Source organism: Callospermophilus lateralis, chromosome 14, assembly GCF_048772815.1.
Source record: "Callospermophilus lateralis isolate mCalLat2 chromosome 14, mCalLat2.hap1, whole genome shotgun sequence".
Lineage (NCBI taxonomy): Eukaryota > Metazoa > Chordata > Mammalia > Rodentia > Sciuridae > Callospermophilus > Callospermophilus lateralis.
Genome location: NC_135318.1, coordinates 17,490,594 through 17,514,090, shown reverse-complemented (window position 1 = coordinate 17,514,090; position 23,497 = coordinate 17,490,594). Strand labels below are relative to the sequence as shown.

The following is a 23,497-nucleotide window of genomic DNA, read 5'->3' as shown; positions in this document are numbered from 1 at the left end:
GGAGGGAGACAAAGGGAGGGGAGGTGCCATGGCCTCACTGTGGGCATGGACATGTGAGGAGAAGCCTGGGCAGGGTGGGAGGCCTGGGACAGCAGAGTTGCGGGGATTACCTGCCCTGTCAGTGCTCACCAGGGCAGGCCAGCATGACCCCCAAAGATAAGCCCCAAGGGCTGGGGTTGTGGCTCAGTGGGAGAGCGCTCGCCTAGCACATGCAAGGACCTGGGTTCGATCCTCAGCACCACATAAACATAAATAAATAAAATAAAGGTACTGTGTCCAGCTACAACTAAAAAATAAATATTAAAACATTCTCTCTCTCTGTTAAAAAAAATCAATATTAAAAAAAAAAAAGATAAGCCTCAGGACACTGTGTCCCACAGATTGTCCCTACTCTTTCCCCTCTCAAGAACATAGCTCCCTGAGAGGGGACCCCTGGTACAGTGCCAAGGACAGAGCTAACGCCCCGCTAGGCTATTCCAAGTGCAAAGGGGACTAAAGCAACAAGGTGACATCAGCTGCTCTGACCACAGACAGCGTGACGTTGCCATGACTTTATGGGGCTCTGGAAGGAAATGGTCTTCCAGGGAAGACTCCGCTTCCCTCCCTCAGGAGGCTGTTGTTGACCAGCTATCATTGGCCCAGGCCAGACAAGGGTCAAGTTTAGAATGGCCGCACACTAACACCGAGAGCCTCAGCCTCAGGGCTAGATTCAGCCTCCCCTCTGAGTGACGGGACCTGTGTGCTGAGCCCTGCTCTCCAGCCCTGGGCCCTGCCTGGGTTCGGATCCATCTATCTGGTCACCTCCCATGCCCCTCAGTTGGACCACTCGGGTGGTCTCCTGGCTGCTGAAGCTGCGCCTACCGGATGCTCAGTTGGTCACCTTCCCCAGCTCAGCTCTGACTCTGGTCTGTGGACCTGCCTCGTTCCTCTGATGCCCCTGACACTTCGCCCTCTCATGTCCAGAAACTTATGCCTGGGAAGCCTCTCCAGGCTGGCCTGCCCACCTCATGGCTGTCACCCTAGGGTCAGACTTGGACATCACTTGGCCAACTTCTTTGTTTACAGATGAGAAAAGCTGCGGCCCGAGAGGACATGACTAGCCTGGGGTCAAGGGACAATGGCAGAGTCAAAGGTAGAACCCAGGTCTCCTAGCTCCCAAAGGGTGCCCTCTGTCCTCCAGGGACCCGGAACACCTATCCTTTCCCTTCAGGGCTGCTGAGGTGTTCTCCTGCTTCCAGGTGGGCATCCTGTCCCCACTGTCCCTGAGGGCTCCCACCTCAGACCCAGGCCAGGAGGTCAGAGCTAGCATGGGGTCAGGCCTGCCCACTCTAGCAACTCCTGGAGAGGCCATCTCCCCTGTCCCTAGCTCAGGCTCATCTCTGTCCCACCGTCCTTATCTAGAAGGCTCTTTCTCTCCAAAAAGGTTCCCGCCTACCAGGGTCCTCTTCTCCGCTGTGTGGCAGAACCTGGCTTTAACGTGCGGTCTTTGAAGGAAGTGAAAGACACCCCATAACCAGCCCAGGGATGGTGCCAGCCTGCCCCCTCTGCGCTCCCCAGCCCATGGAGCAAGGCCAAGGCCCCAGGATGCTCATCTGTGACCCAGAGACCAGATGAGCCAAGAGTGGCGCACAAAGACCTCCCTGGCCCAAAGAAGCCACTGGATGTGGCCCTTCACCCCAGACTCGTGCCTCTAGTTCTTGTGCTTGGACAGAGAGAACCCAAGAACTGGGGGCAGGAGACCGAGTTGCCCATGACGTCACAAAGAGCCTGCCCCTCCCGTGTGGCTGAGGGCCAGCGTGGCTGGACAGGCCTCGCATCCCGGGCAGCCCACCCGGATCTACGCCAAAGGACACATGGGTTGGAAAGGAGATGCCAGCCAGTGTGCCGTCCTGAAACAAAACACAGTCGCTCTGGGGTTAGTTGGCAAGTCCAAGACAGCGTTGGGAAGCAAGCAGAGGTCTGTCCTCCCCCTCTGAGCACTGTCCCGGCTCAGCGTCCGCCCCGGAGAGGCTGCAAGGCAAAATGAGCAGCGGCATTAATCTGCTGATGGGTGAGAGAAACGTGGCGTGACGCTGGGCTGGCCCCGGCTGCTCTCCCTCGCCCAGGAGCTAGGAGGGGCCTGACTTCTTTGCAAGGGTATGAAGCAGACAAGTTTTTAAAAAATCAACATAATGAAAAAGAAAAAAACAAAAAAAACAAAAAAGATGCTCACGCACCTGTGAAGACTCATCCAGGGAGAAATAGCCGGGAGGGGCCGGGGCCGGGCAAGGGAGGGCAGAGACTGAGAGACCGTGTTTAGGACACACCTGGTCTGTGCTCAGACAGCGCCGGTTTAGGCTCAGTGTGCAGGTAGCAAGACATGCGGCGTGGATGAGGCTTCCGCTATAGGTCTCTTCTCCCCTACTCGAGCTGGGCAAAAGCAGCCCCTTGGGCGCCTCATGCTCCCCCGTGGGGATGGTTTGGTCTGGTCGATGTGCTCTCCTGGCATTAAGTTTGCCATCGACAGCAGTGACGATGGCTCTGAGGACCCTGAGCTCGCCCAGTGGGGGGCAGTGTGTAACGGTCCTTTAAATGGAGTCTATTGTCCTCCTAATCTCTGGGAGGGCTTGTGAGCCACTAGGAGCATGGGGTCCTGGGGCAAGGAGGGGAGTTGTCTACTGCTGGCAGGCCCCTGGTGACCAGTAAGGCTGTGTGTGGGGGCTAGGGCAGTGGCTGCTCTGAGGCTGTGTGTGTGAGAGGACACTGGGAAGGAGGAGGAGAGATGGCTACTGGCTCTGTGACAGGGAGTCACGCTTCAGGAACCTGCAAGAGAGGGGAGGAGAAAAGCGACACAAAAGCGTCCTACAAAGGAACAGACCCGACCACAGCTGGAAGGAAGGCAAACCTTTGAATCAGGTCCTTGAAATACAAGCTGCAGGAAGCTAGAACATTTTGGTGGACTTCAAACTCTCTGCCTTCAACAACAATTTTCAGGTCTGTAAACGCTTTCGCTCTGCGTTGCTGGTTCAATTCCTTCAACATTTCTGCAGAACAGAGAAGACAGACAGGGCCACGTTCCCATTAAGAGTTTTTTTTTTTTTTAATTTTTAATTTTTAAATTAAAATATTTTTTTTCAAGAAGTAGAGAAACAGAAAATACTTGATATTGTTTCTTGGCAAGACTGGTTCAACACTGACAGTCAGAAGTCACGAACATATGCGTCAACAAGCAGCCACTGGGAGGGGCTACATAACCAAGGGAATAACAACTTTAAAAAGCAAAACAAAACAAAAAAACCCCAAACAAAACAGAACAACAAACAAAAAGAAAAAGAAAAAAACAAACCAAATATGAGTAAAGAAAATCAACCCAGGAATTGAGAGTTTGGGGGGGAAAGATTCCCATACTGACGATTGGAAACATAGAAAATACATTATCACAGACGACTCCGCACTATTATTTAACTACGGAACAAGCTCTCCAAATGCCAATGGGTGCCGATGTCTTGGAGACCAAGTAAAGCATGGCATTGTGATGTAAGATGGGCTGGACATGGTTCAAAGGAAAAAAACCACAAAACCTGCAAAAGCGGTTTCCCTTCTGTTAGACACTCTCAGCCGTGGTGGAGGGTGAGCTTCCTGGGGAGGGACCCCCGAGCAAGCCAATGAGGGCCTGGCAGGCACCTGCGTCCAGTTACACTTAGAGGGACTCTTGGGGGAGGTGAGCAAGCAAGGGACAGGCGCTCTCTGCACCCCCCATTTTCTGGGCCAGCCTCTTAGGACTCCCACTCTTGTTTGGGGGTTCAACATGGGAAGCTGGTTTGCAGCCCCTGCAGGTCCCAGGAAGTAGCCTCTGGGGTCTTCTCACCCAGGTGTACACCTACCTTTGCCTGGAATTTGGCCACCTGGGGTTGGCACAGACAGAGCCCAGGCCATGGCTCCAGACCTGGGGGTGTTGGACGCTTCTCCCAGACCCACCCAAGGCTTAGGAGGGAGAAGGAGGGAAGAGCCTGCCGGCTGCCCCATTTGATTTATTTATTTTATACTTTTTCCTCTGCAAAAGTGAGGGCCTTCAGATGACCCTCTCCCCACCTGCTTGCCACAGGACCCCTGAACAAAGCCTGCCCTTGGTGTGGCTAACAGCTGCTTCAGAGGCCAGGTCCTTGGGTCAGAACAACCTAGATGTCATTGTGCAAGCAAACGGGAGATGACGGCCCATGGAAGCAAGTCCCAGTCTACAAGTCCCCCTGCAACCCCCCAGCCTTCCAGGATTATGCTGAACCCCATTTTGTATTCAAGAATCTCGCTCTGGTGCGCCTTGCTTCTGTTGCTGTTCAAAGGGACAAACATGGGCCACCTGCTGAGACTCCCCTTGAGCCCAGTCTGTCTCACACGCCATGAGCTCGAATGTCTCTGGATGAGCCCCTGGGCATCTCTGGGCCTCTGCTTCTACACCTGTGAAGTGGGGATTGAGGCTCCAGCTTCTACCTGCAGAGAGTGGTGAAAATCATGATGGGCCGCTCCCAGGCTTTGGGCCTTGGCGGTCAGGCAGGCCGTCCTTAGCAAGCACACGCGCTAAGGAGGAAGGCCGAGGAAGCCGGGCCTCAGAGAACAAGCTGCACTCGGGGACTGAGGTAGTGAATGTGCTCTCGGAGTGCCCCAGGCAGTGCCAAACCTCAGACTCCCGCCATTACAGGCTGACCTGGGGCCTTGGCAGAGTGCCCACAGGGGCATGTGTGTTGGGGGCCCTACTGGGGTCTCCACCTGGGGCATGCTTGGACCTGGAGCAGGGGGCAGATACTCCAGACCGAGGCCAGCAAGGTACAGAGACCAAAGTCAAGGACATGTGGCATGTGGGACAGAGGCAGTGAACAGCTTGGGGAACAATGAGACATGCTCCCAGGTTGCCAGATTCCAAGGACATTGTAATCCAGGTTTATCTTGGGGCCTGCGGGAGCCACGGGGGTGTCTTGTGCAGGGGTTGTGGCGAGGTTAGATATGGGTGTCCAGTGATCCTACACAGAGGCAGGATGGGAGGCAGGAAGGACCCACATGGTGACTTTGGCCTTGGAGCCAGGCCTGAGGGCGAACCGGAACTCTGCCTCTAGCCAGCTGTGTGGCCTTGGGAAGGAGAACAGACACCCAGGGCCTCGGTCCCCTCATTTATTGGTGGTTACCGAGATGGCGCTTGGTAGGTGGTTAGCAGCGTTCCTGGCTCACTGTGGGAGCTTAGGGGAGCTCTTGTTGATGGTGATGACCGCCCGGCTCCAGGGGTGAAGGGGAGGTCCTGAATGCAGCAGTAACTGAAGGACAGAGAAGGGTGTGCAGGCCTCGGTGCTGTGGGAGGGGACTGTGAGAGGCAGCATGGGACATCTAGGGAGGGAGGGAGGGAGTGGAGGCTGAGTCTAGTTGTGGGCCTGTGGGAGGAGGCGGAGAGGCAGGACGGGGAGGCTAGAGGCTGGGCTACAGTTGAGGCCATGGGAACAGTGGTGTGAGCAGAGGCAAGACAGGGAAGGGACGGCTCAGGGAGGGCTCTGTTCATACATGTGGACTCCAAAAACAGCCCCCAATCAAATTAATTCCCAAACCATGAACCCTGTGAATGGGGCAAAGAATTCCAGGCTGGGATTCCAAAAACCTGGATCCTGGTTCTTGTTCTGGCCTCTTCACTAAGTGATTATGTGACCCTGGGCAGGTTGCCCGAGCCGGCTGGGCTCCTATCACTTTATGCACAAAGGGGCAGGGACTCCTGCTCTGTGGTCCCCTGGTCTTCATGCTGCAGTGAGGGCCAGACATGGCCACATGTCTGCGGAATCAGGTGGTGCGTTGGGGACCAAGCAAACCCGCGGTGCACTTGGTGCTCCTGTTGCTGGACCCACATGTTCTGATATTTTCAAGATTTTCCCTTCGGGTCAAGGTCCCAGCAATGACTCTGTCCACAGCCCACCTGCTGCCCCAGAAATCCTGGGGCCAGAGTCAGGTGCCTGGAGATCCAGGTGCCACTGTCCTACATGGGGGTGCTTTCTGTTCTCTCTGAGTCCCTTTCAGGAATCTGGATTTAATAGCTGGGGAAGATTATTCACTTCCAGAAGAATCTTTCAATTTATGAAAGTGCTCACCAGGGGATTCCTTCTCACAGCAGGCCCCGGGGCATTCAAAGTATCGATCAGTTGGTATGTGCCGCTGCTGCCTGCCGCGCCGGCCGGGAGGGGCCACGTCAGGCTGTGCTTGTCAGAGGGACCAGAACCCCCCACAGGAGGCAGCCAGGACCTGCTGGCCTCACATGCATCTCAACCTCCCCGGTGCCTGGTGGAGAAACCCTCCAACAAGCAAGTCTTGGTGTGGGGAGGGCTGGGTCTTCAAAGCAGGCTTCCTGCTCCTGTAGAAGTCAATGGCTCCAGAATTTGGAGGAGAGGACAGCCCAGAGACCTTTGGTCCTCCTCAGGAGAAGGCTCAGTTGGGCACCATGAGTGATGGGTCTGTCAGCTGGAGCTCACCTGGGACCGTACCCTGGCCTCAAGACCCCCCCCCCCCATCCCATGACTGCCATCAGAGAGTAATTTCTGGTCCCTTTGGCTTTGGGTGGGGATGTCCTTGCCGTGCCTGCAGGATCCCATGCCCTGGCCTTTCCCATGAAGTGGCTGCCTTGAGCCCTGCCACATAGTGGGGAGCTCTGTCCCTGCGGTACCCCTGACAGAGAGCACTTGATTGACTGTCATGCTCTTGGACCGGAGTCTCTGCAGTTATCTTAGAGGATGCTCGTGTTTCTACCTGTCCCCTCCAAGCCACCTCCACAGAACCTGGCCATCAGCCTCTGCTTACACCAGCCCTGAAAGCTGAGGGGGTTGGGGACAGCAAGGCACCTGTAAGGCCTCCTGCCACCCCAGATCCTCCTCACTTCCCGGGGCCCTTTACTCCCCAGTGAAGACTCCCTGTGTCCAGACAGGTGCCCTCACTGAGCCTCTGTTCCCCTGCGCAGATCTTTCTTGGTCCTTTACTGCCAGGATTTTGCCCAGGCCTGTTTGACTCTTTCCTCCCCCCGCCTGCCCCCTACCTCCCCCCACTCTCCCATAGATCCTGGGTTGCCTTCTATATAGCACGCTGTGTGTTGTGATTATTTATTTACATGCCTGCCTCTGGCACTAGACTGTGTTTTATTTATGTTTTTATCTGCATCACTCAGCTCAGGGACTAGCATATATAGAGCCCTTGTGGTAGATTGCAAAAATTCTTTGCAGTTTTCCCCATTAAGGGGTGGAGGTCATTTCCCCCACCCTTTCAATCTTGGCTGGCCTTGTGATTTGCTTTGGACCATACAAGGTGGCAGAAATGGCCTTGTGTGAGTGTGAGCCACGGCCTCAAGAAGCTTTGCTGGCTTTTGCTCAGTCTCTGGAGGCCCCTGCCATCGCCACCATGTGAATGAACTGGGGACGGCCTTAGAGCAGAGAGGAGTCATCCCGGATGGGTCATTTAGACTAGCTACCCCCTGCCAACACCAGCCCAGCCTGACCGAGATCAACCGAGCCTAGCCCAAATCACCAAACCAGAATCATCACTGAAATAACGTGGTTATTATTTGAAGCCACTAAGTTTTAGAATTGTCTGTCATGTGGTGAGTGCCTGATACAGAGGACCTGAATAGATGAAGGATTCAAGTGCTCCCAGAATTTTCCTGGTGTCAGTTTCTTCTTTGCTAGTTCGATTTCAGGCTAATTTTTAAAAAACTGTGTTAGAATGTCCTATCTTAACCATCTTAAAGTGTACAGTTCAGTGGTATTAAGTCCATTCACGCTGTTGTGCAGACAGACTTCTGGAACTCTTTTCATCTTTCCCAACTAAACATACTACTTCCCATTCCCTGCTCCCTCTAGCCCCTGGCCACCATTCTGTCTCGATGAGTTTGACGGCTCTGCAAGCCTCCGACCTGGAATCTTATAGCATTTATCCATTTGTGACTGTCTTACTTTACTTAGGGGATTTCCCTCAAGGTTCATGCATGTTGTAGCACACATCAGAGTTTCCTTTTCCAAAAGTCTGACTACTATTCCATTGTATACAGAGAGCACATTGTGTTTATCCACTCACCCATGGATGGACACTTGGGTCCCTACCACTCTTTAGCTGTTGTGTGTGATGCTTCTCTGAGGCTAATTCTTTCACCTAGTTCCGGGCATCTCTAGCCACCCCAGTTTCCAACCCCATTAGAAGTGGTTGTTGTGAAATGGCTCTGTGGACCCAGAAGCAGGGGACATGAGAAGGACCAGGGACTCTGAGGAGGGTCTGCCTGGGGTCAGATGCTTTGTTTAGAAGAGAACAAGGCCCCTGACAGAACCAAGACTGGAGATGAAGTTGCAGCCAAACTTCTGCATATTTTTCACCAAACGACACAAGTTATTTGTCAGAGACTAATGGGCTCGTTCCAGCTGGACTAGAAGGGCTGTTCGAGGTGGTAATAAAGAGGAAGAGATGTCAAATATTAAAAGGCAAAGAATTCCAGTGGCTTTGCAGCAGAGAAGTCCATTAAATCAGAGCCCTGAGAAAGGTCGTGTGGCCAAATAATTTTTTTCAGAGCTCAAGTAGGAATCCAGCGAGGTGATAAATGTTCCCAGTCCCATTGGTATTTATGACACATATTTGATAAAGGGCCTGAAAAAATTATAAACTCAGAGCAGTTGGGAAATATACTGAGAAAGCCCAGCGAAGACTCTGTCATGAATTCCCAGAGGGTAATTCATCCAGGAGCAGAGAAGCCCGACATGGGCTGACATTGTGGGGACAAATGGGGGCTTTGCACAAACAGAGCCTCCTGCAGCGGATGCTCAGCATGGCCAGACCAGTCCTGGAGCACCGGGAGTCTCATGGATCGCTTCCCATGCTGAATGCTGCTCTCCTCCTCCTCCCTCACTCCTGATTTGATCAGATCTGCATTTCTCCCCCAAGTTCTTCTCCAAAGAAGAGTTGGCCTGAGAATTGACCTTGAGGGCCAGGTGGGTGCCAGCTTCCAGGGAAGACAGAATCAAACTGCCTGCAGGCTGAATGCTGAGCCTGAGCGGGAGGGATATCGTACCACCTTGGCCCTGATCCCGTTGCTGGGCTGGGTGATGTCAAAGGTCCCGTGCAGGCAGACCCTCCTTTAGGGAAGGGAAACATGAAAGACTGACTTCTTGCTTGGACTTGGAGTGTTGATGAGGACACCTTCCGTTGTCCTGCTGTCCAGATGGAAACTCCTGCCATAACCTCTCACCAGTGTACCCCTTAAAGTTCTACCACACTGGGGAACAAGACCTGGTTCCTTAGCAGTGAAATGTGGCAACAAATGCCATCTTTGCATCTACAGCCTCGCCCCGGGGCTGTACCCACGGGGTGCTCCATATATGTTTTCTGGCTGGAACCGAAGTGTACCCTCCAGTTGGAACATTCTTATGCCCTCTAAGAGGACATAAAAGTCACTTGCATTTTTCTCCTTAGAATTGTTTAAAACTTTCATAAGATGAACAGAAACCTCCCTTGATCTTTCCCTGGATTTGTGCTTGTGTCCCTTACGTCCAGAGATTGACCAGAGATATCTGCCAACTTGGGCTTGGGGAAAGCAGGACTGGGAAGCCTAAACCTAGTTGTGGAGTCACCACAGTCCCCGTGTGACCTCCAGAGCCCTTTCCTCCTCTAGGGTCCACCCAGTCAAGGAAGGTCTTGATCCCTTATTTCTAAACTCTTCACTATGGCTCATGAAGCCCACTCCTCCCCCCACTCCTGTGTTGAGAGTTGAGCCCAGGGCGTCCTACATGGTAGGCAAACACTGTACCACTGAGCTACAACCCTGCCCTGTGACCTGTTTTTCCCTTTGTGTGTAGCTTCATCTTCTCTTCAAGTCCCCATTCTCTAACTTCATGCCCAGTATATCCTGTTCCTCTGCTTTGCTTCTCTCTTCCTGCCCTTTTGTCAAAATCTTCCCCTCCACTTGTTTCTTAGGCCCCGTCCATCCCTCTGTCTTCCTGTCTCCTCTCTGCGCTGTGAGCCCCTGGAGGGCTTGCCTCTCTGGCCTCCGGAGCTTCTGGCATCACGCCTTGTACAAAATGTTCCTCTCTGATTGGAATTCAGGGTGGGTTGCAGACCACATGCAGAGGTGTGAGAGATGGTGAGAACATCTTCCCCTAAACAAGATCCAACTGAACGATTTGAAATGTCATAGTTGTATGGAGTCAGATGGGCAGAATGTAAAAGTCAAGCCCCTTTGGACTTCAGGAGACATCTGTGCTAGGAACAGCAGTGATGATCCCACAATTGAAGGACAATCTACAGTTGTTAATGCATTGTCACATTCATTTTTTTAGGTCCATTTTGAGGAGAGATTTAATTATTCTGTTCAGCTCCAATAGCTTTGAAGAGCCCTAAATGGCTTTGGTGACCACTTCAGCAGTCACTGAGCACAGGTTCAGCACGGAGTCCTCAGGGGGTCTCTGTGGAACAGGGACCTTCACACCTGGTGGCCAGAGAAAGTCAGTCCTCTCAGCGCACCAGGTTCTGAAGGTGCCTAGGTGGCAGGATCTTCTAAACCCAAGCCAATACTAGTCGCATTCATTGACAGACCTTGCCTAGAGGGCAGGAGTCAAAGGCAATGGCCTCTTGGTCTTTGGGTAGAAATGGGGGTGGTGGGGGCAGAGTCAGGACCCTTGCACCAGTGCTAAGAGCCAGAGGGTGGTCAGGGTGGGGCAAACCCCTTGGCTGAGTAGGGAAGGCCATGGGGCAAACCCTGAGGCTGCAGTTGGAGCAAGTGCCTTGACCAGATCAACATGAGTATCAATTGGTCCTTCCTGGGACCAGTAAAGAAGCTCCCATTTAATTCTTTCCCCTGTTTGGAGGATGGAGCCTGTAGTGGTGTAGTAGTGATACTCTGAGCAGGAGAGGATAACAATATCATGGGGAGGGAGCTCTGGGCTGAGAGATCTCAGGAGAAGGGTAGACCTTGGAAGAATCTGGTGATAAATGAGGTCAAGGCCCTTTGGACTTGTGAAGGGCTCTGCAGAGAGCTGGGACTCTGGAGTAGCCTTCTGGAGAAGGGACCAGCATGTGGAGTGAGTTAAACTGCTTGGCAAGTCAAACCAGGGTTCTGAAGAGCTCCGTGGGGACTGGAAGGCTGCAGGTGGGGTTTGGAAGCACCATGTGGGGGTGAGGTCCATGGGATGGGGGCAGCCAGAGTGTCAGGCATTTAGGAGGGAGGGTGGCCCCATAGTTCCTCTGTGAGGCAGGTGACCCCACCAGGGGCTAGAACTTGGTACCAGGGGAGTATCTTGAGGGGCCTTGATCCTAATAACTACTGGAAGATGAGATCCTGATCTGGCCCCAGGGACTGAACTGAACCAAATGTCTGGGGTGGGGTGAGGGTGGGAGCATCGTCTTCTAGAAGGCACTGTGTTCTGCCTACAGCAAGTATATTCAGGGACACTGCTTTCCCATGGGAGGGTGGGCTCTTGGGAGGTGAGGATAGTTGTTGGCTGAAGGAGCTGGAGTCAAGGAGCCAGGAGATAGTTGGGGCCAGACAAGGGAGCCACATTCAGCACCCTGGAGAGCTCCAAATCCCTAGAAAGTAGGGAGAGCACTACAGAGGTTAGGGGGTGCCCTGGAGCAGTTGACCAAGTCTATTCAGTTGCAGATTGTGGGAACTTCAGGTGATCTCATCTTCTCTATGCTGGGCACTTGGTGCATTCTGGGAATGTGTTCCCAGGATGGGGGAGCTGGCAATTTAATGAGAGACAGTTGTCAGGACAACTCAGAGAGGAGGTGGGAGGAAGTTCTGTCAGGGGTGGAGGGGGAACTGGCAGGACAGAGACACCAGCAGAAGGGAAAAGCTATGGGTCTCCTCTGCCTGCCTTAGCAAAAGCCATTATTTCCCAAGAATTCTGTGAACCACAGTCCCAGCAAATAAATCAATAGTTTTAAAGGATTTGCAAGAATTAGTGAACTGGAGCTGGGAGTACAATCAATTCAGTTACCCAGGTAAAGAGGGAAATGAAACGGAAACCCCAGATGCTGGGGGCTAATATCAGCTCAGAACACTTTGAATCCCACTGAGGGGGAATTTGTGGCCTGGGAGGATGCGGGGTGAGGAGTCAGGGGAGGAGAGCGTGTGTCTGTACATCTGTGTGTGTATGCTTCTCTGCCCACCTTGTGCCCTCCATAGTTTACTCAAAGAACATTTGTCCCTATTCTCTGCCCCAGCTCTCCTGACTGGGTCTGTCTTGGGCAACACACCTGCCTCCTGCTATTCCAGAGGAGGTGGAAGCCTGGGAGTAATTTCTGGGTTTTCATACAACTAGTAATCTTTTATTATCATACAAGTAATCTCTATAATCATTATAGGAAAAGTAGAAAAATCCTACAAAGCACACAAAAAAAGAGGAAGTAGATTGTATCCTTTGGTACTCAGTTTCCAGCCCTGCACAGTGTGGGGGTTCAAGGTTCTGTGCAGGCCCAGGGGGAAAACCATGGCTACTGGGGAGAAGCCACCCCCTCATCCTGCTGGGGTGGACCACTGTTTTGGTGCCCCTGTGAACAAGGCATGGTGCCCCACACACCTGCTCTGCCTATCATATGGGCATGTGTGGTGCCCCAGCCTATGAGGAAGCACCCCAAAATTGGTCTAGGAAGGATTGACAGGTGGGCTCTACTGGCAGGACCCCACTCTCTCCTTCATATTATACCTCCTGAAATCCCAGCTTCCTGTGCCAATCCTTTATTCCATGTATGTGTTCTTTGCCTGTAAAATTCTATTTTCTGATGTGTAGAAACATCTTTTGTCACAGCCTACATCTCCAGAGCCCTGGTGCAGCCGCTGGTGCACACCAGGAGTGTCCAGGGTGCAGCCATGGACACTGTGGCTCCAACTGATGATCTATGATCAGAGACCTCAGGTCCAAGCAGGGAGGGCTGTTTGGGCACACGGGCCTGCACTCTGTGACCTTCTAGATTGATTTCCCTGTCATGGGACTTTTCATGCTGTCCCTGTTATCTCAGCTGAGCTCCTGGATTTAATGATACCCCTCTCTGCCTGGGTCACTTCCCTACAGGTATTTAGCTTGACAGTCTGTTTTTCCTGGGAAGCTGAATGCTACGGTTTGTATATGAGATATTCCCCAATAAGCTCATGTGTGAGACAATGTAGGAATATTCAGAGGTGAAATGATTAGATCATGCTAGATTCTGGGAGCTGTAAATGAATCAGTGGATTAATCCATTTGGTGGATTAATAATTTGAATGGAATATTAGGTGGTAACTGCAGGAAGGTGGAGTGTGAATGAAAGAAACTTAAATAATATCTTTGGGGATTATATCTTGTCCCTGGGCCCCTCCCTTTCTCTCTACTTTCTGGCTGAGGTGAACTACTCTTTACCATGCCCTTCTGCCATGTTGTTCTGACTCACTTCAGACCCAAACCAATTGAGTAGGCTGACCAGGGACTGGGCCTCTGAAACTGTAAGCCCCAAATAAATTTTCCTCCTCTAAATTGCTCTTGTCAGGTATTTTGGTCATGGCAACCAGGAGCTAATTTACACAAGGAATCTACCAGACCCTATTATAAATGCCCAGTTCTACTTTTATAAACACGTTGGGTGTAGTGATCCAATAGTTGCTGTAGTTTGCTGGTGGGGCCAGGCCTGTGTATTTGTGCGCCTGGTTCTGGGGGCCTCTGCTTGGGGTGGACTGAACAGATGGGGAAGCCTCGCTGGTCACTGGTCCCTGGGCCCAAAGCTGGCTGGGGTGGGCACATTGTGGTAGGGACCACTCCCTGCTTAGACACATATGCTGGAAAGCTGAGCCGCAGCTTGCTAGGCCAATCTGTGTCTAGCATGGGTCACAGTGACCATAGGTGACAGATAGGCAGTGAAGGCATCAACACTTACAGAGCACCACAGTATGCTGGGTTCAGCATCAGTGTGGAGACATAAGTGTCCTCACAGCTTGAATCCCTGCCCTCATACAGTTTTCTTGTCATGACGGAAAGGAGTACTCACTCTGGAGCATGGTCACAAGAGTGTTGGAACTAGTAAGACCTCTCCATGGCCACTCCAACAGCCTGGAATTCCTTCTTCAGAAAGTACCTATGTAGTCGGGTGTGGTGGCACCGGCCTGTCAGCTCAGTGGCTAGGGAGGCTGAGGTAGGAAGATCAAGAGTTCAAAGTCAGCCTCAGCAAAAGTGAGGCACTAAGCCACTCAGTGAAACCCTGTCTCCAAATGAAATGCAACACAGAGCTGGGGATGTGGATCAGTGGGTCGAGTGCCCCTGAGTTTAATCCCTGGTACCCCTCCCCAAATACCTATCCATCCTGCAAGATCAGAGCCACCGTCTGTCACTGAGCATGAGCCACTAACCTTGGCTTACCACTGGTCCAAGTCCACTTACTTATCTCTACATCAGAAGTTGCTCAAGGGCAGGGACCCCCGCACCAAGCACCAGGTGAGGCAGAGAAATGCCTGCTTATTGAGTGAACAACTCTGACCATAAAGGAAAGAGCCAGGACTCCTTCTGGCCCTGGGGCCCTTGAGGCACTACAGCTATGTGGGGGCTCCTGCCCAGCTGCATCCACAGTCCTCTGTGGCACACAGAAACTCACAGAGGGTTCCCTTTGCACTGTAGTCACAGCACCCAACCAAAGCCCTGAGCTGGGTCAGATATTGCTTGGCCTGACCTGGAGTGTCCCCGCCAGCTTCAGTTAGGGCCCTCCTGCCAACTCTGCCTTGGTGCTGAATAGTGGCATATATGTACATTGTATCAAAGCTCTTTATTGGAAGGGAAGCCATTTCTAGGCTCCCTAGAGATTCTACAGCTCTACTGTGGGGTCTAGACTCGTTCCTTCTCAGGGCAAATGCTGCTTTTGGTGGGTGGAAGTGAGTGGAATGTGCTGGTCCAGGTGAGTGGAGATTACAACCAGACTATGGGGCAGGATTTTCCTGGCCTGAGGGTGTGGGAGCATCTGCAAACCAGGCGATCAGGCTGGCCACGGTCCTAGATGTGAGCCCACCTGCCCCAGAAAAAGTGGATCCAGGTGAGAAGTGAACTCTGCCACCTTAGCTGACACTGAAGCTGCCCTCTAAATCCCCATCTGCTCCCCTCTGCCTCCTGGAGCTTCTGAAACCCACACTACCCTCCCTGCTGAACTTGTGCAGTCAGGTAATGGCCCAGGTGTCCCATTACTAAATCTGCAGCACAGCCCTGGGCAGCACCCTGCAATGGGGGCATCTACCCAGCAGGAGACCAAGGCCTTCTGTTTTCCTTCTGTTTCTGTGGTGCTGGGGAAGGGGAAAGCTTTTAAAAGCAGGGCCCACATCCGACTGTCCTCAGAGCCTGGCATAGCTCTGGCCTCAAACAAGTTTCAGGTAAAGTTAGAACGAGTGACCCAGGGAAGAGAGACATGCTCTTGGGTTGCAGAAGGGTGTTTTGCAGTGGAAGGCACGGAGCTGGGTCTCGGGTGGGTGAATCTGGGCCATTGGTCATGAAGGAAGGGCTGTCCCAAGGAAAGACAGAAGGAAGAAAAGCACACAGTCTGGGGAAGCTGGCTGGGCGGCGATGATCGGTGACCAGATTGGCGGTGAAGGCACCAAACAGTGAGAAAAATGTGATAGTGGACAGAAAACCACCTTGAAGGACTTTAGTCATTTCCAGAAATCCAACATCCCTCTTCCCCCAGGAAGCGCCTAGCAGGGAGAGAAGAAGCTAAGCCTTCAGACCCTGTGCTTGGCTCTGTTGGCTGGAGAGGGAAACACAGGGAGGCTGGCAGGGCTGGGTGGGCTTGCTCCAGAATCCCAGGTCTCCCAGTTGCAGGCACACACTTCCTGTGCACCTGGGCAGTGATGGACTCAACAGCCTGATAGTCACCTTGAAGGAGAACAGACAGAGCAGTCCCTGGCTCTCAGCTTTCTTGGGGCTGGTTGGAGCCTGAGGCTTAGTTCAGAGCAGCTAGGTGGCAGGGCCAGAAGAGCAGCCAGGATCTGGATCCTCAGGTCTTTAGAGGGGGACATTGCAGTGGCAGTGATGATGCAGAGAACCCACTGTGTGCTAGTTGAAATCAGCACTTTACACCCCTCAATGCATGTATGTTTTCAAGTGTTTGTGCACATGAAGGCTTGGAAAGGTGGCGTGAGGTGCTTGGTGCCACTGGCAGGAATCCGAGGCTGGTCTGATCTGACATAGGCCTGAGCTAGGGCATTGCTTCTCAGTCTTGGCCTGTGCATTTAATCCCCCTGGAAGCTTTTAAAAAATGCTGATGCCCAGGCTCCATCCCCAGAGGCTCTGATTCAACAGTATGAGGGGTGGCAGGGATCCAGACACCAGGATTTCTAAAGGCTCCCAGGAGATTTTAATGAGTAGCAAAGTTTGAAAACCTCTGGCCTCCAGTCTCTGTACTGCTGTTGTTTTTGCCTTTTTGTTCAGATCTGCACTCAGAGCGCAAGGACATTTACCGAAAAAAATAAAATAAAACTAAGGAACGACAGCTCAACAGCTCCCAGAGCCAGCAATTTATGCAAATGAATGCAAATAAATACACACTTCCATACATATGTTTATGCAAATATTCTCATGGTCCTTGCAAATCACTCACTTGCCTGCAAGCAGCCACCTACGATTTCTTGGTGAGAACCTCAGGCAGGGTGCCTGGGTTAATGACAGGTGGTATCATGACCTCCCAGAACAACATCTCTATTAGCAAACTTATCCCAGAAGTTCCCTAGGTGACCTCACTAAGCCTGGCTCTGCCCACTGAAGCCCCCCTCCCCCCATGTACTCAGGCCTTAGGGCTCCTTCCAGGCCACAGGCCAGGAGGGGTCAGAGCAGCTGCCCAGTGGGTACTCCAATGCCACCAGCATTGAGAGCAGGGAGAGGGGCTGTGGCAGGTGCCTGAAAGCTGCTGAGGGGACAGTTATGATCACCAAGGGCTTTTATCCCTGTGCCAGTCTGGGTGGGCTGGCACATAGCTGGGCACTTGTTCTGCTTAGAAGGGTGCCCCACACATGCTGTCTGCCTGACCACAGCCTATAGCTCATTTACCTAATCAGGACTCAGTGGAATTCAGAAGAAAGCTTGCCTAGATCAGAGACTGGCACTCCCATGTCTCTGCCATGGTTTGTGGACCCCAGGCCATGCTGAGCAGCCACAGTCTCCTCCACTCCCGGATGCCCTTGCTGTGTTGCTCAAGGGTAAGTAAGCCAGTTCTGCAGCTGGCTGCTCCCTGCTCTGCTCCCTGGGAAAGCCTGGAGCTTCCCCCTTCCTGAGGATTCTCCTCACTGTGTCCTTCCTGAGGTTGGCACACTCCCCCAGGTGTTGTGGGGGGTGGAGGGAGCTTGCTAGGGGGAGAGCGTGGTTAGGAAGTGACTCCAGGTGGTTGGGAAGATCCACCTGAGAACTGTGCTCAGAGTTGTGGGGAAGCTCAACCTGTCTCAGCCCTGGGAGAATCAGTATTTCTTAATAGTTGCTTCTTCTAGAAGGGAGATGCCATAACCCTTTGGGATGCTGCAGGGTGCTGGAATGCGAGCTCTGAGAGGGCAGAGTCTGGTTTGTTCTACACAGTAGGTGTCAATGCATTTCTTTTGACTAATGGAAGGACTGAGTGTTTCCTCCATATTACCCACACTTCACTATTTCCCCAATTATCCTGTGACTTTGTTTAACCTAGAGTGGGAGAGGCCTGTATTCACCAGGGCAAGGGTAGACAGTATCCCCACTGGACTCCAAGTGCAGCCCATATTGTGAAAAAGCAAATTCACTAAGCATCACTCTCACTACTGGCCGTGCTAGGGATGGGAAGGGGGCAGAGGGCTTTCAACCCTTTCAGGCCACAATGGAAATTCAGTGCCAGTGTCTCAGTTGGGTACCAGAATTCAGTTCAGGTGTGATTCCGACTCAGCAAAGACCTGTTACAGTAACCTCTCAAGCACAAGTCTCTGAGTCCCTGGTGACAACCCACCCATCCAAGCCCTAACACATGCTGGGGTTCCAGGCCCACAGAGAGAAAGAAGTTTACCACGTAGTTCTGGGAGACAGGGCTCGGCCTCCCTGCCCTCACAGGCCACTCTCAGTTCCAGTTTGCCCAACTTTCCAAGAAGACAAAGAGTTTTCACATCCAGGAAGTCTCCCCTCCCCTACAGGACCAGCTGGCTCCAGAACTCCAGAACAGATGCTCCAGAATCACTGCCTAGTTTCAGTGAGGCCCGAGGCCTGGGAGAGCACCATCTCCCTCCTGCCTGCTTCTCCCTTGCTGGCTTGAATACAATTTTAAAGGGCAAAGTATTCTTTAATTATTTCAGGCTGACCCTTCACCTCCTCAGCTTCCCTGAGCTGTCTGGGAGATTCCCTGTGTTCTAGTCTTCAGCTGTGTGAGATGAGGGTCAAGGAGATAAAAGCAGCTCTTTGGGAAGAGAAGGGTGCGTCCTTAGCCCCAGAGCCTCCAGGCTGATTGGCTGTGGGCCCTGATAATGGGGTCTGTCCCATGGCAGCTTATTGGTTTGAGGGAGCAGCTCTCATACTGACCACAGGGCAGGCCAGCGGCGGGCATGCTCAGTGCTTCCCTCTCCCTGGTAGAAAACTGGCTGGAATGGTGAGAGATGCTGAGAGAGCACACTGGGGGCCCTTCTGTGGTCAACAGGATTCACCTCGCTCACAGCAGACTGACCTACTCCATTTTTCTGACTTCCGGCAGTGTGGCCATCTTACCTAGAGGGTCACCGGGAATCTAGAGTTGACAGCCCAGACCAGCCCAAAGTCAAAACCCTAGACACCAGGCTAAGCTCAGAATTTACATCTTGGGCCCTGAGCCCCAAGTCCCAGCCAGAGAGCCCAGCATTTGACACAGTCCAGCCCAGTGGCTAGAGTCCTGAATTTAAACCTTGGAGCTCTGACAGCTGGGTAGAGTCCTGAGAATCCTCTCAACCCCAGTATGCTAGAAAGTTCCCTTCGCTGCCTCCAGCCCTCTGACTGGCACCTGACAGTGTGCCGAGAATTAATTATGGTCAGGGCTTTTCAGCATGCAATAAAAAGCCTTTTAAAACGTTCCGATGGGAGGTGATTAACTCTATTAAGTGGCATTATGGATCTTCCTATCTGTTGCTTTCATAAACATAGTTGTAGGCGGAATGTTTTATTATGGACATAAAAATGTCCCACATTACAATGCATAAGCACATATTGATGTTATATTTCTCTACTACGCCACCGCCCCAATCCCCAACCACTCCGAAAAGAAACTACACGTCTCAATAATTTATGCCCCAAGTTTTAACCAGGATTATCAATGGCAGCTTTTGAGCTTTCTCTTTTGGCAACACAATAGATCATAGTAAAAATGCACCGACAAGCGATGTGTCCGTTTGATTTTTTCCACCTGAATCAGCAGCCCAAATTCCAGACACAGCAGTTTAGGGCAAGCCGCACGCTGAAGAATTTAAGTCTAAGCATTTAATCTGTTCTTTCCATAAATTTCTGCTGCTTGTGCTTTATAATGATTCTACCAGAGGAAGTTTATTTATATCGCAGATTTTCAGCATCAGCACATTGAGAACACAACGGCAATCGCTCAGTCAATAGCTTACAGCCATGTATAATATCACTCCGGAAATCAAAAGCCCATTTGAAGAAAAGAAGGCTCAGATTAAAGTCACTTTAAGACATCAATAACTTGGAACTGGCTGAAGAGAAGTTATAAATACCCGGCGTGCGCATATGCAAATAGACGTTCGCAGACGCACCACCTCCGCGCGCGGGAACCTCCCGGCGGGGCCGACCGCCACGTGACGGCGGCGCCAGGGGCGGGGCCCGGAGGGGCGGGGCGGGGGGCGGCCTCGCGCGCGTCAGCAGCCTGGGGCGTCTGCGCTCGGGGATGGGCACCCTGCCTCTGCGCCTGCGCAGCCACCTCCTCCCCACTGTCATCAGAGACGTGCTGGACTGGGGCTTGTGTCAATCAAAGGACAGGGTCCCTGCACAGAAACCCCGAAACAAAAGAGGCCACTTTAAATGACAGCCATCCCTTTGACTCCACAGCGTTCACCTGTGCCCCGTGGCTCCTCCCTAATGGTCCTCAGCTGGGGTTAAGGGATGGGTGGATACCAGCACCTCCAAAAGCCTGCCCCATGGTGCGTGCTTCCCCCCAAAAACCCTTGACTCCCCTAATCCTCAGGGCAATTTCTATGAGGGATCGTACCCATTGTACAGATGAGGACAATGAGATTCAGAGAAAGATTCAGACTTGTCTGACGCCATTCAGATAGCACAAAACTGAGCGGAATCAAGCTCTCTCTCTCTCTTTTTTTTTTTTTTTTTTTTTTTTTGTTGGGGGGTGGGTACCGGGGATTGAACTCAGAGGCACTCACCACTGAGCCACATCCCCAACCCTGTTTTGTATTTTATTTAGACAGGGTCTCGCTGAGTTGCTTAGCGCCTGAACGATGCTGAGGCTGGCTTTGAACTCGCTGTCCTCCTGTCTCAGCCTCACGAACTGCTGGGAATCAAGCTCTTCTTAATTCAACTTTCTGCTTTCAGAGTTTAACTCTATTTTGCAGCTTCTTGTTTATCCTGGACTCCTTTTTAGGGGAGGCCCAGGAAGATCTAGGGTCTTGCGAGACCCAGCCCCTCACAGCACAGTAAATAGTGGTAATGTAGACAGAGGAGGGGTTGCAGGTGGTGGGGTTGGGCACCGGCCCGGGGGAGGGGCAGAGGCAAAATCCAGGGGTGTCTGGAGCCAGTCAGAGGGTCTGGGCTTCACACTTGAGGCACTGGGGGATCTCAGGTCTTTGGAAGGGATCAAGGCAAGATGGACCTATTTGGGGGTAAGGGGCTGACACCCCAGACAGGGCTGGTGAGCTCAACTTCCAGACCCCAGAAGCTGCAGTGCTAGAAACTGCCAAGGCCTGCGGCCCGGGGCTTATCTTGGCCCAAACCCACAATCTCTATAAACCCCTTCAGGAGAAAGAGGCGCACTTGATCGTTGCTCAAGAGCATGGGGTGACCCTGCACAGAGTGAGGATCCATCAAAAGGTGAATGACCTATGGTCAGTGGGCAATAAGAAGGTAATAAGGTTAAGACCTGCAAAAATTATCTGGACCACAGAGGATGTGAGAGGGCAGAGTATTAAATTACACAAACCCATAAAGCCAATGAATGAAAGAAGACAAATTTCTTCAGGGTGACTTTTGCCTAGAGACGCCCTAACGTGAGTCATCTCTATTTCTTTTCTTTTCTTTTTTGGTACTGGGGATTGAACCCAGGGGCACTCACCACTGAGCCACATCCCCAGCCCTATTTTGTATTCTATTTAGAGACAGGGTCTCACTGAGTTACTTAGCACCTCAATGTTGCTGAAAGGCTGGCTTTGAACTCACGATCCTCCTGCCTCAGCCTCCCGAGTGGCCGGAATTACAGGCCGCCACACCCAGCTGGGAGCCATCTCGAAGGTTGGTCTTTGCTCAAACTGTCTGACCCACCAGGTCCCCATTCTCCCTGATGTGCCCATGGCGCTGTGGGGTTTATGCTTTAGTTCTGCCCACAGCATGGATCACTCTCGGCTGTGCTCAGTCATTGGCTATTCATTCACGCTGATACATCCAACAAGTACTTATTGAGCGCCCACTGTGTGCTTGAGGACTGGGAATAGGTAATGATCAAAACAGATCGGAAGCCCCGCCCTGGTGGAGACTGGAGGGTGTCTAGTGACTTGCCAGGTGTCTCGTCCTTCTCAAGGGCAGGTGCATCTCAGCAGGTGCTTGAGAACTGGGCAGTCATGCAGAGCGGGCCTCACTTACGCTTTGGTCGCTCCCAGAGCTCCCAGCAGACAGCTTTCCAGAGCCTCGGCACAGTGACTCATCACCTCCCCTCCCTTCTCTCAGAGGCCAGGGTTGCTCATGGTCCCTGAGGTCCTTCCCAGGACAAGCGTCAGTCAGGACACCTCTACTCCCCAGTGGGTAAGGCCGTATCCTTCCGGTAAATGACCTCATCTGGGAGAGAGAATCTGCCCTCATGTTCCTCCCCACTGCCCCCATGTCTGGAGGGGGCACCAAGCCAACCCAACCAGAGCTCAGCAGGGTAGGCCAGCCCTGAGTGGAAGGAGGGGGGTGCACAAAGTGTGCAGGTGCCTTCTGTGCCTGGGATGCACTGGCTTTCCTGGGTGCAGGGGACTCCCCAGTCTGGCTTTTCTCCTTCTCTCTGCCTGGGTGTGGGTGGGGGAAGGCTAGCCTGGGGTCTCAACCCTCAGCTCCTCTGTGGGCCCTAGCCACCACCCGCCCCCGGAGAGGAGCTGGATTCTCAGGGTACTGAGCTTCACGTCTTGGGGGCTGGGGGCGGCTACCTCTGCCACTTTGGCTGTGAGAACCAGTTCTTGTTGGACAGAATGTTCCTCTTTCCTGAAATGGTCCTGCCTCACGGGCCTCTGCCCAGGGCACATCCACACCGGTTCCTGTAGCTCCTTGGGAGGTCACTCTTTTCCTCTTGGCAGCAGCAGGGGGTCTGAGATGGTAGTTGGGGGACCCTGATGAGGCTTCCCTATGGAGAATGGGGCCGGTGGGCAGAGCGGGAGGTGGGAGGGAGCTGGGGCTGGGCAGAACAGTCCCTTGGGTAGACTGGGTGCGTGTCCTTCTCAGTCATGGTGGGGCGCTCACCTGCTGGGCTCTGATGCAGGCCCTGTTCCCAGGACCCCCTGTTTTGGAAGAAGAATGAGTAGCTAAGGAGCCTGGCACCGGAAGGAGGTGGCAGAGGTTTTTTGGGAGAGGTGTGGACTGAAGGCAGGTCTGAGCAGGGGTGTGGTGGGGGCATGATGGGCAGGTGCAGAGCTGTCATGCAGTGGCCTCAGGGGCTGGAGTGATTTGGGGGCAGTGAACAGGACCCCTGTAGGGTTTTGGGTACGGAGGTCCTGGTCAAATGGCACTTTGGAAAGACTGCTGTGTGCAGAGTGGAGAGTGGCCAGGAGGCCACGGGGGGTGGTGGTGAGGGGGTCACCTGGGGAGTCCTGAGACCACAGAGAGCCTGACGCGACTGGGTGTGGGGCCTGGGGCTGAGTTGTAGGGTCATGGTGAAGAACAGCTCACAGGCCTCCAGCTCACAGCTCCTCAGGGCTCCTCAGCGCTGGCAGTTTAAGTGTGTGTGAGGGCATCTCCTCTGATCAGGGGCCAACTGCTCATTTTCCAAACAGGGAAGTAGAGATTCAGTGGTGGGGACATGGGGGGAGGCTGACCCGGGCTTAACCAGGCCCCTCTGTGTCCTCACATGGAATGTCCACTTGCTGAGCATTCATGTGGCCAGATCGGAAGCAAGGCGTTGAGGATGCAAAGTGAATGTAGGACCAAGAATTAGACTTGGGTAAGGACTGCCTGGTTGTCCATCCCCACTCTGTCCTGACTGGTTGGGGACACATGAGAAAGGAACTTCATGTTTCTGAGCCAACACTTTCTTATCTGTAAGTGGGGGTCATGATGGCACCTATTTTGGAATGTCGAGGGTTAAATGGGCCAATGCATACGACCTGCTTAGAAGTCCACCTGGA

At 52.8% G+C, this 23,497-nt stretch overlaps 1 protein-coding gene across 2 annotated transcripts in view; it reads right to left on the bottom strand.

Moving 5' to 3' along the window:
- Klhl29 (kelch like family member 29) overlaps positions 1-23,497 on the bottom strand; it is a 280,513-nt gene that overhangs the window by 18,908 nt on the left and 238,108 nt on the right. For both annotated transcript variants that reach the window (XM_076833011.2, XM_077105186.1), the window contains one exon: positions 2,885-3,023. In XM_076833011.2, coding sequence (XP_076689126.1) covers positions 2,885-3,023 — 139 coding nt within the window. The remainder of the gene's footprint in view (positions 1-2,884; positions 3,024-23,497) is intronic.